This window comes from Hemiscyllium ocellatum, chromosome 47 (genome assembly GCF_020745735.1).
Source record: "Hemiscyllium ocellatum isolate sHemOce1 chromosome 47, sHemOce1.pat.X.cur, whole genome shotgun sequence".
Classification (NCBI taxonomy): domain Eukaryota; kingdom Metazoa; phylum Chordata; class Chondrichthyes; order Orectolobiformes; family Hemiscylliidae; genus Hemiscyllium; species Hemiscyllium ocellatum.
Window position 1 is genome coordinate 14,293,908 of NC_083447.1, and position 16,320 is coordinate 14,310,227.

A 16,320-nucleotide genomic window follows, 5' to 3' on the forward strand; every position below is an offset into this window, starting at 1 on the left:
TTCAGCAAAGACAATTGCTGACTTTACAGACCATAGGGCATCAAGGAGTCCAAGCAAACGGGAATTGATGGGAATCAGGAGAAAGCTCACTGCTTGTTGGAGTCTTATCTGCCACTATAGGAAGATAGTTGTGGAGGTCAGTCATTAAAGCGCCAAGATATTTCTACAGGTGTTACTCATCATCCCAAACATCTTCAGCAGCTTTATCAATGACCTTCCCACATCAGAAGGTCTGAAGTGGGGATGTTCATCCATGACTGCACAGTGTTCAACACCAATTGAGAGCCCTCAAATCCAGCACAATCTGGACTATATCCAGGCTTGGTCTGATAAGTGGCAACAGTTGCACCACACAAATGCCAGCTAATGACTATCTGCAATGAGAGACAATCTAACCACTGCCTCTTGATATTCAACGGCATTACCATCACTGAATCTGCCACTATTAACATCTTGGGGGTCACCATTGACCAGACATTCAACTGGACTTGCCACACAAATACAGTGGCTACAAGAACAGATTGGATGCTACGAATACTGCAGCTACTTGTAACTCACCTCCTGACTCCCCAAAGCCTGTCCACCATTGTAAGATACAAGTCAGAAGTATGATGGAATACTCTTCAGAGCGGCCTGGTGGCTCAGTGGTTAGCACTGCTGTCTCACAGCACCAGGGTCCCAGGCTCAATGTGTGCAGTTTGCACATTCTCCCCTTGTCTGCGTGGGTTTCCTCCGGGTACTCCGGTTTCCTCTCACAGTCACAAAGATGTGCAGGTCAGGTGAACTGGCCATGTTAAATTGCCCATAGGGTTAGGTGCATTAGTCGGGGGCGGGGGGGGGGGAGGGTTGTTCTTCGAAAGGTCGGTGTGGACTTGTTGGGCTGAAGGGCCTGTTTCCGCACTTTCAGGAACCTAATCTAAAAAAAATCTAATATGCAGCTCCAACAACATTTAAGAAGCTTGACACCATCCAGGACAAAGCAGCTCTCCTGATTGGCACCACATCCAGTCCCTCTACCACTAATACTCATTAGCAGTAGTGTGTACTATCTACAAGATGCACTGCAAAAAGTCCCGAAAGATCCATTAAACAGCCCTTCAAAATCCATGGCCACTTACATCTAGAAAGACAAGGGCAGCAAATGATCAGGACACCACCACCTGCAAATTCTCCTTCAAGCTGCTTACCATCTTGACTTGGAAATATATCACCATTCTTTCACTGTCACTGGTTCAAAATCCTGGAATTCTCTCCCTAACAGCATTGTCAATCTACCTACAGTACATAGACTGCAGTGGTTCAAGAAGGCAGCTCACTACCACCTTCTCATGTGAAACTAAGGATTAACAATAACTGCTGGCCAACCAGTACACCTACATTCCACAAATGAACAAAATAAAACACACAACTGCACTAAGCCAACCAATACACATCACTTTCAAATAACTGTGAACCACTCACCATGAGACTCTCATGTGCTGCTAGTTTTATTTTGAAAATATGACACAGCTAGAAATGTTTCACCATAATAAGTGACCATGACATTCAAATATAATATGTACAAAATGGCTAAAAGCTGGTCTGAGGCATGGCACATTGTAAACACGCTACTGATGTAATCTCAGCATCTTAATTCTTGTTAGGAAATCAAAATTTCAGCTCCTGCTTAATTCACCCTGAATGCTGCCATTCCCACTCTTCTGGACTCCATATAACCTCTTCCAAAGGTGCCTGTGCAGAAAAAAAAAATAATAAATGCTGAGTCCTCTGGAGCTGCATCAGTGAGAGTCAGTCGTATCAAAAGAATGATTTTACTTGTGAAACCCAGATAATGGCGCTGGTCTTTAATCAAATGACAAATATCAGTTTCATTGTAAATAACTGAATTCAACATCTAGTTTCAAAGCATCTTCAGAGTGATTTACCCCCAATTCTAACTTACAAGGCTTCAGACATGAAACTTGTTTTATGTACTGATTTTAGTCTTCAATCATCATCATATATGGTCCTCACAGAGATTGATGTGTTGATGCGATCTAAATAAGTTGTTATTGAACTATTGATATTAGACAAGCAGGAGGCTAGAATAACATAGCAAGCCAGCCAGTATCAGGTGGAGAAGTCAACGTTTTGGGTATAACCCTTCTTCAAGAATGGGGGGTGGAGAATAGGGGGAGCTACAGATAAAAACAGCAGACTGCAATTTGGAGGAACAACACCTCATCTTCTGCCTGGGCAGCCTGCAGCCCGGAGGATTCAACATGGAGTTTTCCAATTTCAAATAACCGTCCCACTCATCTCCCAACTCCCTTTCTAGGCCCGCCTCCTCTCTTCCACCCATCCACCAAACCTTCCCTCCAGCTGCCAACTGGATTCATTCCTTTCGACCAACCATACCCACCACTTGTATTCACCTATCAGTATCTCATTACTCTGCCCCCTCCTCATCCTTAACCCTTCAACCCCCTCCCCTTACCTGCAGCTCCCCCCGCCCCCACTAGCCTGTTTGTCTACTTTGGATTCCAGCATCTGCAGTTTTTTTGTCTTTAATTGAACGATAAACAGAAATAACTGATCAAAAATTTAATAGTGTCTTCATCTTAGACTTTTTTGTGAACTCTACTGGATAAGAACTGCACTCTCCACAGAATAACCTGAAATATGTGGACTCCAGAACATAAATGAGTCAGAAATGAGATGCGAGGGCATTGGTACAACAATCATAGCTCAATAAACACAGAGCCATCTGAACTTTCATGACTGAATATGGCAGATGAGTCATCACCAAACACATTATAGAAGAGAACTTCCACTGGCTGAAACCAAACTCAAAGTCCAAACCATAGGGTTGACTGATATGAGGATGGGTAAATGTTACTTCAGAGTGAAAATAGTGGAAACCAGAACAACATTAAAACCACCAAGCACATTACAGTGGATAAGAGACAAATACAGTAGGGGCATACTTAATCACAAATTAATACTGTGTGCATGATGAATACTATAAAAAGGGATGCTAAGCTGAAAATTTTATTGAGGGATGCACGCTGATGGCGTCCAATAAGGCTTCTATTTCTGTTACTTTTCATCTATTAGACTGTTACATAAAATTGTGTAGTGTTTACTATGTAGTAATTGTTAATGTTCAAGAATTGCATTTCTGTGAGAAAATATTTTTCAAAATATATTATTTTGTGGTGAATTAGTAATGATCAAAGCTTGAGTATATAAATGATGATGGTTGGGAGCAGAGACTGGAAAGTTTGGTAATTTTAGAGACAGGGCATAAACTGAGCTAAAAATAAGACAAAATTGAAATTAATCAAAGTATAACTATGAAAGTTAACATAAACACATACTTGTCTCTTCCAAAATTTATATCATAGCACAGAGAATACAGGGTGCAATTTTCACCTTCTTGATGGTGGTGCAAGAAGTGGTGAGAAGGGAAATAATTAGTGAAAATGAAACAAAGAACTGCAGATGCTTTAAATCTGAAACAAAACAAAAATTGCTGGAGAAAGTCAGCAGGTCTGGCAGCACCTGTGGAGAAAAAGAAGAGTTAACATTTCAAGTCCAATATTACTCTTCTTCAGAACTGGAATGTTGGTATTTGTTGCTGTCCCCACACTTGAAAAATGATGGCAAAATTTTGCAGATAGTTTTGATTGAACAGTTAAGAAAGTGTGGAATAGCTGTACGACTTTCATCTGAATATCAGCTTAATCTGAGTAGAAGCAAATGAAACAGAGCTAATATTCGCAGGGTTTAATGTGCAAGTGACTTGCACCCATAATTACTTTTTTGCTGGAGTATCTTTCATAGGTTCAGTTGACCCCTTGCTTGAAGCAGTTCCCACCCACAAAAGTTATTTGGAATAGCAACTTTCTGATAGCATCTGTTCGTAGAGGGAGGGGAACTTTATTGCATTGCATTGCATTGTTTGGACTTGCATTCAGTTGCTGACCCACAGGGTCAAGAGAAAAGCCTTGCTGAGGTGTTCACTCTGAAAGAGAATTTCTTGTTGCTGCCTTTTCTGTTCCCTGACATGGTAAGCCAGAACCTATTGACCTTGTTTCAATCATAAGCCAGTTTATATTTTATTACATTGGGCAATTTTACATCTTGGCTAATACTAATTAGTTGATATGGAGAGGTTCTGGTAACACTATAAGACATTTCTTCAAAGTGGCCCTTTACATTTCCACTTTTCTGCCTTCCACATCATAAGTGATCTGTTGACCCTAGTGGGCAGCTATTTGTATTTCACTGGCTGTTGATGATCATAACTGTGAGCCTAACATGCAGTACTTTGGACTCAGTGAGCAGGCAAGTAAAAGGTGCAAGTTAGTTGGCATCATTGGGCAAAATCTACTCTTTCATACTGCTTTACTTCCTTAAGTCCCATAGTCCCCACCAACCCATAGATTGCCTTAGACAGGGATGACTAATGATGTGTCATTAGTCTACTAGATTATAAACTGGTCACTTCTGTAAGTATCGAGTCTTCATAAAACACATTATTTTAATGCAAGAGTTTTGATGCTACAATTAGTGAACCAGTCCTTTGTCTCTGAGTTGAGCTCATGGTTGAAAATATGGAGATAAGTGCTGCAGGATTTTTTCATTTATTTTTTCTGGTGGTAGGACCGCAACATTTATTGTATGCAATGTATATCTAGTGATAGAAGGACAGGAATTTCAATTATGCCCGATGATCCCATCTTCTCTCAGGTCCTTTGGTTTGAAAATCCGTGCTCCAAATGTATATAATTTTGTTTTCAGTCAGCGAACCCTTTTAAGTGAGGAAATAGTAAGTATTGTATGTGAACAAAATGAAGCTCACTAATAGGCCAAGCTAGTTTCCTAAATAGGTTTTCGTGAGCTGAGGACGTTAGCAGATGCAAAAGGTAAGAGGTACAGTTTATATGTATCAAATCAAAAAATAGAGCAAAGAGACACATTTATCTATATTAATGTGTTGTTAAAAACATCAATTTGTAGAATTAACTACTGATACATTTCTAATAGACAAACAGAACTGTAGGTTTGACCAATAGTCATTTTCACAGCTATTTTTAATGTAAGATTGAAAGTATAGTGAAAGATAAAACTAGGATTCCATTTTTGGAACTATTCAAGAAATTGCATGGGAAAAGATACTTGTTAAAGAAAGTAACAAACTTCTGAGCCAATCAACACATCTCCCTAAGCAACGAATAGAACTCAGGATACAACTTATAGACCGCTGCCTATTTTTCTGAGGGAACCACTGGGTCCTGGAAAGAAGCAAATAATGTAGGTTATTACTTCTAATTTGAAAGGTTACAGCATCACTTCTCAAAGTGGGGTTGTGACTTGTGATCATGAACTGAAATTTTGGAACTCCTTCAAGTTTGAAAAAAACTGTATATAAGTTTTCCTGTTCCACAAATGCTCCCTTTACAACAGGTTCCCATAATCCATCTCCATTCTACAGTTCTCACTTGGGACTCAAAGTTTTGCAGACTTGAAATAGGGTCCCTGTGAGAAAAGGTTTGAGAGTCCCTGGATTGCGAGGTTGTCATTTGATTGATGTTTTCAGCATTTTAAAGGGAACTGATAGCAGCAAATAGACAGGGAATAACAGCATAGACAGAAACTATTGATACAGAGCAGAAAATCTAGTATTCGGATGGATAAGTCTAAAATCGGAATCAGATCTCAGAATGACAAATAATGCTTGATCAACTACTGATTTTTAAATCGGTAGATATTTGCTAACCAATGACAATAGAAATATGGGTTATAGATCATGACTTTATGGGATGGCAGAAGACTTGAGGGGTTAAATATCCAACTCCTGTTTGTATGCACCAGGATTGATCAAAAATAACAATTCTGACTCAAGCCACCAGAAATTCCAATGTTAGCAAATCAAAAGATTGGGGGGGGGGGGGGGGGATCTAACTGCTGATTCTAGGTAACAATCTCACACTGAAGCTAAATGCGGACTTATCACATTTATTGGTAAATCTAAAATAAGGAGAGTTATCATAAAGTCTGGAAGTGTTTTAAACTGGATGACTTGGAAATACACATTTTGTATTTGTGTTCTGATTAGTGAAATATTGCAAAGCACTAAGACAATAATTAACTTGGAAGACAGATGAAGGATAGACCGAAGGAAAATTGGCTATTAAAATATTCAAAACAAAGGTTTAGTAATCTTTTGCTGAGTTCTCAAAGAGGCAAAACAATTCTCTAAAAAAAACAATAATAATCATAGTAGTCATCTGAATTAAGCCAGAGAATGTGGAATCTGGAGCCAGGGTACAAACACACAATGGATTGCTAGCTGACTTCAAGGCAGCAGAGAGTGGGAGTAAAGCTCAGTTGTGCAGAGTGTGAGAAGGTGGCAAGTGACGTTCTATAAAGATCAGAGCTAGGACCACTGCTGTTCACAATTAATGATTCAGATTTTGGAATTAAAAACACAATTTCTAGATGTGCATAACTGACAAATGAAATTTGACACATAAACATAATGCAGTATACTTTGGTTTGAAGAATCAGAAGGTCACTTACTAGTTGGAAGATGCAAGTCCAGGTAGAGGAACAAAGGGATCTTTAGAGAACAAGTGTATTAATTAGTAAATGTTGGACCAATTGGCAACGAAAAATAGCAAGCAGGAGGCTATATTTCTAGGAGGATAAAATTGAAAAGTTATGCTGAACCTTAGGCCACACCTAGAACACTACATATAGTTCTGGTTACCATATGAAAATGATAGAGACGCTGGAGAGGGTAAGAGTATAAGGATGATGCTAGAAAGAATAGGTCGACACAACAGGAAAGGTCTCTTTTTGAAGAAAGAAAGCAAGCTGAGGGATGACCTAATTGGAGTCTTTAAAATGATTAAAGGTTTGAATAGAGTGGAAACAGATACAATTTATCTTCACCCAAAGAATGGTGCAGAATTGCTCCCACAGGGTGTGGTTGAAGTGAACAGTATAGATGAGTTTAAGAAGTTAGACAAGCAAATGAGGGCCAAGAAAGTAGATGATGGATTTAATGAGAAAAGACAAGAGACTTGAGTGGATCACAAACTGGTTGTGATGAACTGGTAACAGTATGAACTGGTTAAGCTGGATGGCCATTTTCTATGCTGTACACTGTGTAGCAACAAATTATGTTAAAATCTCTCAGTGATCAAATTAAATATTGTTTTCAGCATTCCATATTGTTCTTGAAGAGGATTTCATGCCACAATTAATTTGTTAGCTCCAAACAACATCTGGAAATATCTGGGTTAGAAACAATGGATAGAAAGATTAGAAATATTAGCTTAAGAACTATGCCATTTGCTGAGATATTAACCCTTTTATTTTATTAATGCCATTAAAATTGTAGATAGAGATTCCATATGAACATGTTTATACACTTATAATAGCACAAGGTGAAATTTTGATTCAACTGCATTTTCCAGTACTCAAATTTTTCTGTGGCTTATTCCATGAGATAAGATGTTCAAATTTTATCTTGTCGTGTTGTTCATTGTTTATGCTTATTTTCACTGCCTGCGATACAATGCTGAATAGGTGAACTAATTGTATGTGTATATTTCATTCTGCTTGAACTGTCTAAAAAACTAGCAAGAGCATGGCAATTGTTTAGTAAAAGAAAATCTATAAACTTTAAGCATATTAATTTATTTCAAACAGTGTACATTCTAGCAAATTTGTTACCAATTGTCTTAGGTCCTAGTATTAGCCTATTGGTGTTTTTGTTTCATAGTACTGCTGCTTTATGACCTTGTTTCATTATGCCAAATGAGCCTTAGGATGTGAAAATAATGTTCTTTTCTTTTATGAAACTTGTGAATGAATAAATGACTTGCAAACTGTTAGAACATGACGTATTAAGAAACAGTTTGTGTTATTTTACCTGAATAAAAAAGTTGTAAAGAATTGTTTCAGGATACAGTTAGAAGTACGGCAAGTACCTCCTTGACAACCCCTATCCGTCAGACAGGACATTTACATGCATCAGAATTTGTGTACTCTAATCCAGCTTTTGAACCGAAACCCATCTGCCTATTCTTGTGTGAATATAAAATATCATGCAATTGCTTCAAAAACTAGGGATGTTATCCTCAATGTCCACCACCACAATCAGCAAGCTTCTCTCCAACCACACAGCATCCTGACTTTCCGTTCCTTTCTGTCACTGAGTCAAATTTCTTGAAATTCCCTCTCTCACTGCAAGGACTACAGCGATTCAAGAGGGCAACTCTGCAGCGATTGGCAATAAGAGCAAGTCGAGCCAGTGACACCGACAGGCCCGTGTACGAATAGAATGAAATTAAAATCTGATTACCTGGTCATTCTCACGCTGCTGATTGTAGAAGCTTGCTGTGTGCAAACCGGCTGCAGCGTTCCCTATTTTGCGACAGTGACTACGGCTCAGAATGGGTTAAGGTTCTGACAGACACTAGACAAATGCAAGTCTTTTAAAAAAAGCTTCCTCCAGTGCAGCGGCTTAGATGTTAACACCGTTACCTCACAGTGCCAGGGGCACGGGTTTAATTCCAACCTCGGGCGAATGTCTGTGTGGAGTTTCCACATTCTCCCTGTGCCTGTGTGGGCTTCCTCTGGCTGCTCCGGTTTCCTGCCAATGTCCAGAGATGGGCAAGTTAGGTGGACTTGCCATGTTACACTGCCCATGGTGTCCGGGGACTTGAAGGCTGGGTAGGTAAGCCTTGGGAAATGCAAGGTTACCGTGGGGGGGTTGGGATGCACTTTGGAGGACGACTTGGTGGGCCGAATAGCCTGGTTCCCTAGAGTGGCATTTCATGAGACGTTTTCCCATCTTAGTACGAGACGTTACTGCAACTGAGGCCTGGTATAACATTCTTACAATTGACCCAACTAGGATATAGGGTTTTTAAAAAAAACACCACACAGATCGAAAATCAGCTTCATCATGATTCCATCACCTCAGAAATCAGCGCGGACCTGATGGCGGGAAAGAGAGGGCACGCGTGCAGGCAGTACGCATGCGCAAAGGCCGTGGGCCGTTGCTCACGTGCCCAGTGCTCGAGCAGGTGGCGGTTGATGTCGTGGCGGGTGGGTGAACGATTACGGTATGGCGCAGGTAAGGTTGTCTTTAGATTTTAAAACAAATTCGGATATGTCCGTCTCCACAAAGCGAAGGCGTGTAAAAGTTCTAGCTGGAGCTACTCACGACGACCGCCGCACGACTCCGCTAACTGGAGTAGCATCATGCGTTGACGCTTTACAATCATGCCGTAAGACGTAGAGGCAGAAGTTGGCCAGTCAGCCCATCGAGTTAGCCTGCCATTGGATGAAGTCATGGATAAACTGATAATGCTCAACTCTACTTTCCTATCTTTTCCCCCATACCCATTGATACCCTTGTTTAGATCAGAGTGGTGCTGGAAAAGCACAGCAGGTCAGGCAGCATCCGAGGAGCAGGAAAATTGACGTTTCAGTCAAAAGCCCTTGATCGTGATTCCCTTACTGATCAACTTTTTTTTCTATCAGCCTTGAATCAACCCAACGAATACAGTTCTAAATAATAAAACAGATCATTTCTCCTCAAAGGGAAAAAAGTTTCTCCTCGGGAGCCCACAACCACACGGCATGAACGTTGGATTCGCCAGTTTCCAATTCTGTCCCCACCCCCCACCAACTGGACTATTGATCTGACCTACCTATCCATCTTCCTTCCCATGTATCTGCTCCACAGTTCCAACTGACCTATCACCATTGCCTCCTACCTTTCCCTGAGCCCTACACATCTAACCTATTTATCTCTCAGCCCCCTTCCCCCACTCCAATCCTGAAGACGTCATGCCTGAAACATCGACTTTCATGCTTCTTGGATGTTGCCTGACCTGCTGTGCTTTAAAATGTGTTGCTGGAAAAGCACAGCAGGTTGGGCAGCATCCAAGGAGCAGGAGAATCGACGTTTTGGGCATAAGCCCTTCTTCAGGAATGAGGAAGGTGTGCCAAGCAGGCTAAGATAAAAGGTAGGGAGGAGGGACTGAGCATGCCGAGTCAATGGGTTGGCCGGGGCAGTCAGGTTTGTGGATTTTGGGCAGGAGGTTGAAACGGGCAGTGCGGGGTTGTGGGACTATGAGGTTACCTCCTGCCCAAAATCCACAAACCTGACTGCCCCGGCCGATCCATTGTCTCAGCCTGCTCCTACCCCACCGAACTCATCTCTGCATACCTCGACACAGTCCTGTCCCCCTTAGTCCAAGAACTCCCCACCTACTTTCGGGACACCACCCAAGCCCTCCACCTCCTCCATGATTTTCGCTTCCCCGGCCCCCAATGCCTTATCTTCACCATGGACATCCAGTCCCTATACACATCCATCCCCCATTACGAAGGCCTCAGAGCACTCCGTTTCTTCCTTTCCCGCCGACCCAACCAATACCCTTCCACTGACACCCTCCTTCGACTGACTGAACTGGCCCTCACTCTGAACAACTTCTCTTTCCAATCCTCCCACTTTCTCCAAACCAAAGGAGTAGCCATGGGCACCCGCGTGGGCCCCAGCTATGCCTGCCTCTTCGTAGGATATGTGGAACAGTCCATCTTCCACACCTACACTGGCACCACCCCCCACCTTTTCCTCTGCTACGTCGATGACTGTATCGGCGCTACCTCGTGCTCCCACGAGGAGATTGAACAGTTCATCCACTTTACTAATACCTTCCACCCTGACCTCAAATTTACCTGGACCGTCTCAGACTCATCCCTCCCCTTCCCAGACCTCTCCATTTCTATCTTGGGCGACTGACTCAACGTGGACATTTACTATAAACCGACCGACTCCCACAGCTACCTAGATTACACCACCTCCCACCCTGCCCCCTGTAAAATCGACATTCCATATTCCCAATTCCTTCGTCTCCGCCGCCTCTGCTCCCAGGAGGACCAATTTCAATACCGAACAACCCAGATGGCCTCCTTCTTCAAAGACCGCAGTTTCCCCTCAGACGTAGTTGATGATGCTGTCCACCGCATCTCCTCCACTTCCCGCTCCTCCATCCTTGAACCCTGCCCCTCCAGTCACCACCAGGACAGAACCACACTGGTCCTCACCTACCACCCCACCAACCCCCAGATACTTCGTATCATCCTTCGTCATTTCCGCCACCTCCAAACAGATCCCACCACCACGGATATATTTCCCTCCCTCCCCTATCAGCATTCTGGAAAGACCACTCCCTCGTCAGGTCCACACCATCCACCAACTCAACCTCCACTCCTGGCACCTTCCCCTGCAACCGCAAGAAATGCAAAACTTGCACCTACACCTCCCCCCCTCACTTCCCTCCAAGGCCCCAAGGGATCCTTCCATATCTGTCACAAGTTCGCTTGCACCTACACACACTTCATTTACTGCGTCCACTGCACCTGATGTGGCCTCCTCTACATTGGGGAGACAGACCGCCTACTTGTGGAACATTTCAGAGAACACCTTTGGGACACCCGCACCAACCAACCCCAACCGCCCTGTGGCTGAAAACTTTAACTCCCCCTTCCACTCCGCCAAGGACATGCAGGTCTTTGGCCTCCTCCATCATCAGACCATGGCAACATAACGCCTGGAGGAAGAGCGCCTCATCTTCCGCCTAGGAACCCTCCAACCACAAGGGATGAACTCAGATTTCTCCAGCTTCCTCATTTCCCCTCCCCCCACTTTATCTCAGTCCCAACCATCGGACTCAACACCGCCTTCTTGACAATCTTCTTCCCGACCTCTCCGCATCCACCCCCTCTCTGGCCTATCACCCTCACCTTAATCTCCTTCCACCTATCGCATTCCCAATGCTCCTCCCCCAAGTCCCTCCTCCCTACCTTTTATCTTAGCCTGCTTGGCACACCTTCCTCATTCCTGAAGAAGGGCTTATGCCCAAAACGTCGATTCTCCTGCTCGTTGGATGCTGCCTGACCTGCTGTGCTTTTCCAGCAACACACTTTTCAGCTCTGATCTCCAGCATCTGCAGTCCTCACTTTCTCCTATTGTGCTTTATCCAATGCCATGCTTTATCAACTCCGACTGTTCAGCATCTGCAGTCCCTCATTTCCTCCTAAGTGGCCAAACTCTTACTCTGAAATTATGTTGTCTGAATTTAGATTCTTCCACACGGGGAAACGGACTTTTGCATCGCCCCTGTAAAACCCTATTTGAATCTTGATTTTCCAATAATTTGTCATTCTTCTAAACTCCCAATATCCTACTTGATTTCTCCTCAAATGAAAATCCCTCCATACCCAGCAAAAAAATTAGTGAATCTTTTCAGGACTGTCTCCAATGCCAGTATATTAAATAATGGGACCAGAGCTGTTAGCAATATTGTAGGTGTTGTCTGATTTGTTTTAGTATGATTTGGAGATGTCGGTGTTAGACTGGGCTGTACAAAGTTAAAAATTGAATGACACCAGGTTATAGTCCAACAGATATAATTGGAAGCACTAGCTTTCAGAGTGCTGCTCCATCATCAGATGGTTGTGCAGCACACGATTCTAAGACACATAATTTATAGCGAAACACACTAAACTTTTGTTATAAATTCTGTGTCTCACAGTTGTGTACTCCACAACCACCTGATGAAGGAGCAGTGCTCTGAAAGCTAGTGCTTCCAATTAAACCTGTTGGACTATAACCTGGTGTCATGTGTTTTTTAACTTTGTTTTAGTATGTTCCCTTTGAAATAAAGACCAACATTTATTGAAATAAATGTTTGAAATGTATTATCTGCTAAAGTTGTGTGCTAGCTTTTTGTAATTCATGTATGAGGAGGACAAATCATTCAATGCTGCAGTGTTCTGTAGTCTTTCTCCATTTAAATAGTATTCAGCTCTGTTATTCTTACTTCCAAATCATATAACCTACGTTTTCCCATATTCTATCAGCCAAGTTTTTTTTCTTCACTGCTAATGGGCCAAGCCTTGAACTCTCAACCGAACAGCATTGGGGGTGTATGTCCACTACATCAGCCCCAATTCTAGTGCCATCTGTCTGTCTCAATATTTCTGTTAAAAATCACACAACACTAGGTTATAGTCCAACAAGTTTATTTGGGAGTGCAAGCTTTTGGAGCACTGCTCCTTTAACAGGTAGCTAGTGGGGCAGGATCATAGGAAACAGAATTTGTAGTAAAAGATCAAAGTGTCATAAAACTGGTGCAATGTATTGAACAAACTTAGGTTGTTGTTAGTCTTTAATCCCTTCGAATGGGAATGCAGGGCTTGATTCATTAATTTGTAAATCCTAGAAAATAGGATGTATCAACAAATGCAAATGCAAATTCACCCCACAGACTCATATGTGTGTGGAGTGAGAGAAGAGGAGAGAGTGTGTGTGCGAGTGTGATGGACTATATGCTTGTGAGAGGGTGCGCGTGTGAGTGTGTGTGTGTGTGTGTATGTCTGAGTGTCTGAGAGGGAGTATGTGTGAGTGTGATCGTGTGTAAGAGTATGTGTGTATATGTAAGAGTGTATAGTGGGGTCAGCTGTGCTGTGACATGAGCCTAAGGGCCGGTTGAGACCATCCTCATGGATACCAAACTTTGCTATCAGCCTCTGCTCGGTGACTCTGCGTTGTTGCATATCCGAAGTTCACCTTGGAGGATGTTCACCCGAAGATCCGAGGCTGAATGTCCTTGACCGCTGAAGTGTTCCCCGACTGGGCGGGAACATCTCTGTGCAGATTGTTGCGCGGTGTCCATTCATCTGTTGTCGTTGCGTCTGCTTGGTCTCGCCAGTACTGCATGCCTCAGGGCATCCTTACCTGCATTGTATGTGATAGAAAAAGATGGCCAGGTCACATGAGTACCTGCTGTGCATGTGGTGGGTAGTATCCCCAGATGTAATAGTACTATCCACGTTGACACCCTGACACATCTTGCAATAGTTACCATGACGTGTTTCCATCGTGGTCCTCTTCATCTGAACAGATCCTTTGTTTGCGCAGGGCTTGTCTATAGGGGATGGCTGAAGCAGAGAAGTGTAGCATCATGAGGTTTTTCATGACCTTGTGGTGAATTGAGGTATTGAGGTGCCCATCCTTGATGGAGATGTCTGCCCAAGAATGAGACTGATTCTAAAGATTAGTCCATGGTAAGTCTGATGGTGGGATGAAACTTGTTGATATCATTGTGTACTTGTTTCAGTAACTCCTTGTCATGGCTCCAGAAGAAGAAAATGGTGTCAGTGTATCTGGTATATAGTGTTGGTTGGAGGTCCTGTGCAGCAAAGAAGTCTTGTTCGAATTTTTGCATGAAAATGTTAGCATATTGGGATGCACATTTGGCCCCCATGGCTGTTCTCTGTGTCTGGATAAAAAACTGGTTGTCAAAGGTGAAAACATTATGGTTGAGGATGAAGCAAATTAGTTGTAGGATGGTGCCTGGAGATTGGCAGTTGTTGGTGTTGAGTACTGAGGCTGTTGCAGCAATGCAATTGTCATGGGGGATATTGGTGTTGAGTGCCGAAATGTCCATTGTGACAAGGAATGTTTGACTGTTCTCTGGGTGCTGAGTTTCTGTAGGAAGTCTGCTGCCCTCGACATAGTCAGAGAGGTTCTCACACAGGGTCTCATTGCCTGATATGATGGGACGTCCAGGTGTGTTGGCTTTGTGGATCTTTGGAAGGCAGTAGAAGTGTCCTATGTGAGAAGTACATGGGATGAGAGTGCGCAGGGTACTCTGAAGGACTGGATCAAAAGTCTTAATCAATCTGTTTAGTTCACTCGTGTGTTCTTTGGTTGGATCGGCCTTTAGTTGCCTTTGGTGTTTCTGGTGATTCAGTTGTCTGCATATTTACTCGCAGTAGTCTGTTCTATTCAAAATAATGCAGCTCCTCCTTCGTTTGTTGATTTGATAACAATGTTGTAATTGAATTTGAGAGCATGGATGGCATTGCGTTGTGATCAGGTGACATTTTGCTCTACCTTGTGAGTGCGACTGATGAATCTGACATTTACATATTTCCTGACAGTTTGAGCATGCGTGTCAAGCCCAGGGTAATGGCCCTCTGGAGGGGTCCAAATCAACTGTTTCTTTGGTCGCTCCGCTGTGGATCGCTCTGACGACTGTTCTAGTTTGTCGGTTGTCTCATTGGGCTCGGGTGCTGACACATTGGAAGAATTCCCAGAGTTTCATTCATTTGATGAATTCCTCTGTGTCTGTCACAAGACCAATGGGGTCCATTTTGTTGGTGGGGCAGAAGTTGAGCAGTTGGCTGAGAACTTGAATCTCCTCTGGTGACATCTCAGCTCAGACAATGTATTAAAGGTGTGGGGTTAGAGTCTGTCTGTATCCCAAGTTTGAATCAGACTGGTTTTATTTCTAAAGTAGAAATTTATAACATATCACATAGACGGACTGTCTACAGATTGTGTGCTTTCCACTCTGTCAAGTGCGCGCGCGTGCTCACACACAGACACACACAATACATGCGCGTGTGCACACATAAGCACTCTCTTCCTCTCTCCCATACACATGCACGCAATCACAAACACTCACCCTCTCTCCCATGCACATGTAAAGGGTGAATTTGCATTTGCAGATACATTCTGTTTTGTTCAAAAAGCACATCAAGTGTTGGCAGTCAGTCCATGTGACATTTTATAAATTCCTACTTTGGAAATAAAACAGGTCAGACTCAAAGTTGGTATACAGACAGACTCTAACCTCACACCTTTTATGCATTGTCTGAACTGAGATGTCACAATTTATAAAACCTGATATTATCTCGAGACTGTGACTTGAAAAAATTTTTGAGATTTATATATTAATGAATCAAACCCTGCATCCCCATTCTAAGAGATTAAAGACTTAACAGCAATCTAGGTTTGTTCAATACATTGCATCAGTTTTATGACACTTTGATATTTTACTATAAATTCTGTGTCCTATGATCTTGCCCCACTAGCTACCTGATGAAGGAGCAACGCTCCGAAAGCTTGCACTTCCAAATAAATTTATTGGACTATAACCTGGTGTTGTGTGACTTTTAAGTTTGTCCATCCCAGTCCAACACTGGCACCTCCATTTCAGATATTCCTGTCTGGTATTACCCTGCTGGTTCTGATAACTCAGCACCGGTGGCACAGTGACTCAGTGATTAGCACTGCTGCCTCACAGTGCCAGGGACCTGGGTTCGATTCCAGTCTTAGGGCAACTGTATGTGTGGAGTTTGCACATTCTTCCCGTGTCTACGTGGGTTTCCTCGGGGTGCTCTGGTTTTCTCCCGCAGTCCAAAGATGTGCAGATTAGGTGAATTAACCATGCTATA

General features: G+C 42.8%; 1 protein-coding gene across 1 annotated transcript in view; it reads left to right on the forward strand.

Annotated features, from left to right (window-relative positions):
• Nucleotides 1–9,127: 9,127 nt before the first annotated feature.
• Nucleotides 9,128–16,320, forward strand: part of LOC132836636 (cation channel sperm-associated auxiliary subunit gamma-like) — a 265,261-nt gene continuing 258,068 nt past the window's right edge. The window contains exon 1 of the mRNA XM_060856028.1: nucleotides 9,128–9,136. Within this exon, the coding sequence (XP_060712011.1) occupies nucleotides 9,128–9,136 (9 nt within the window). The remainder of the gene's footprint in view (nucleotides 9,137–16,320) is intronic.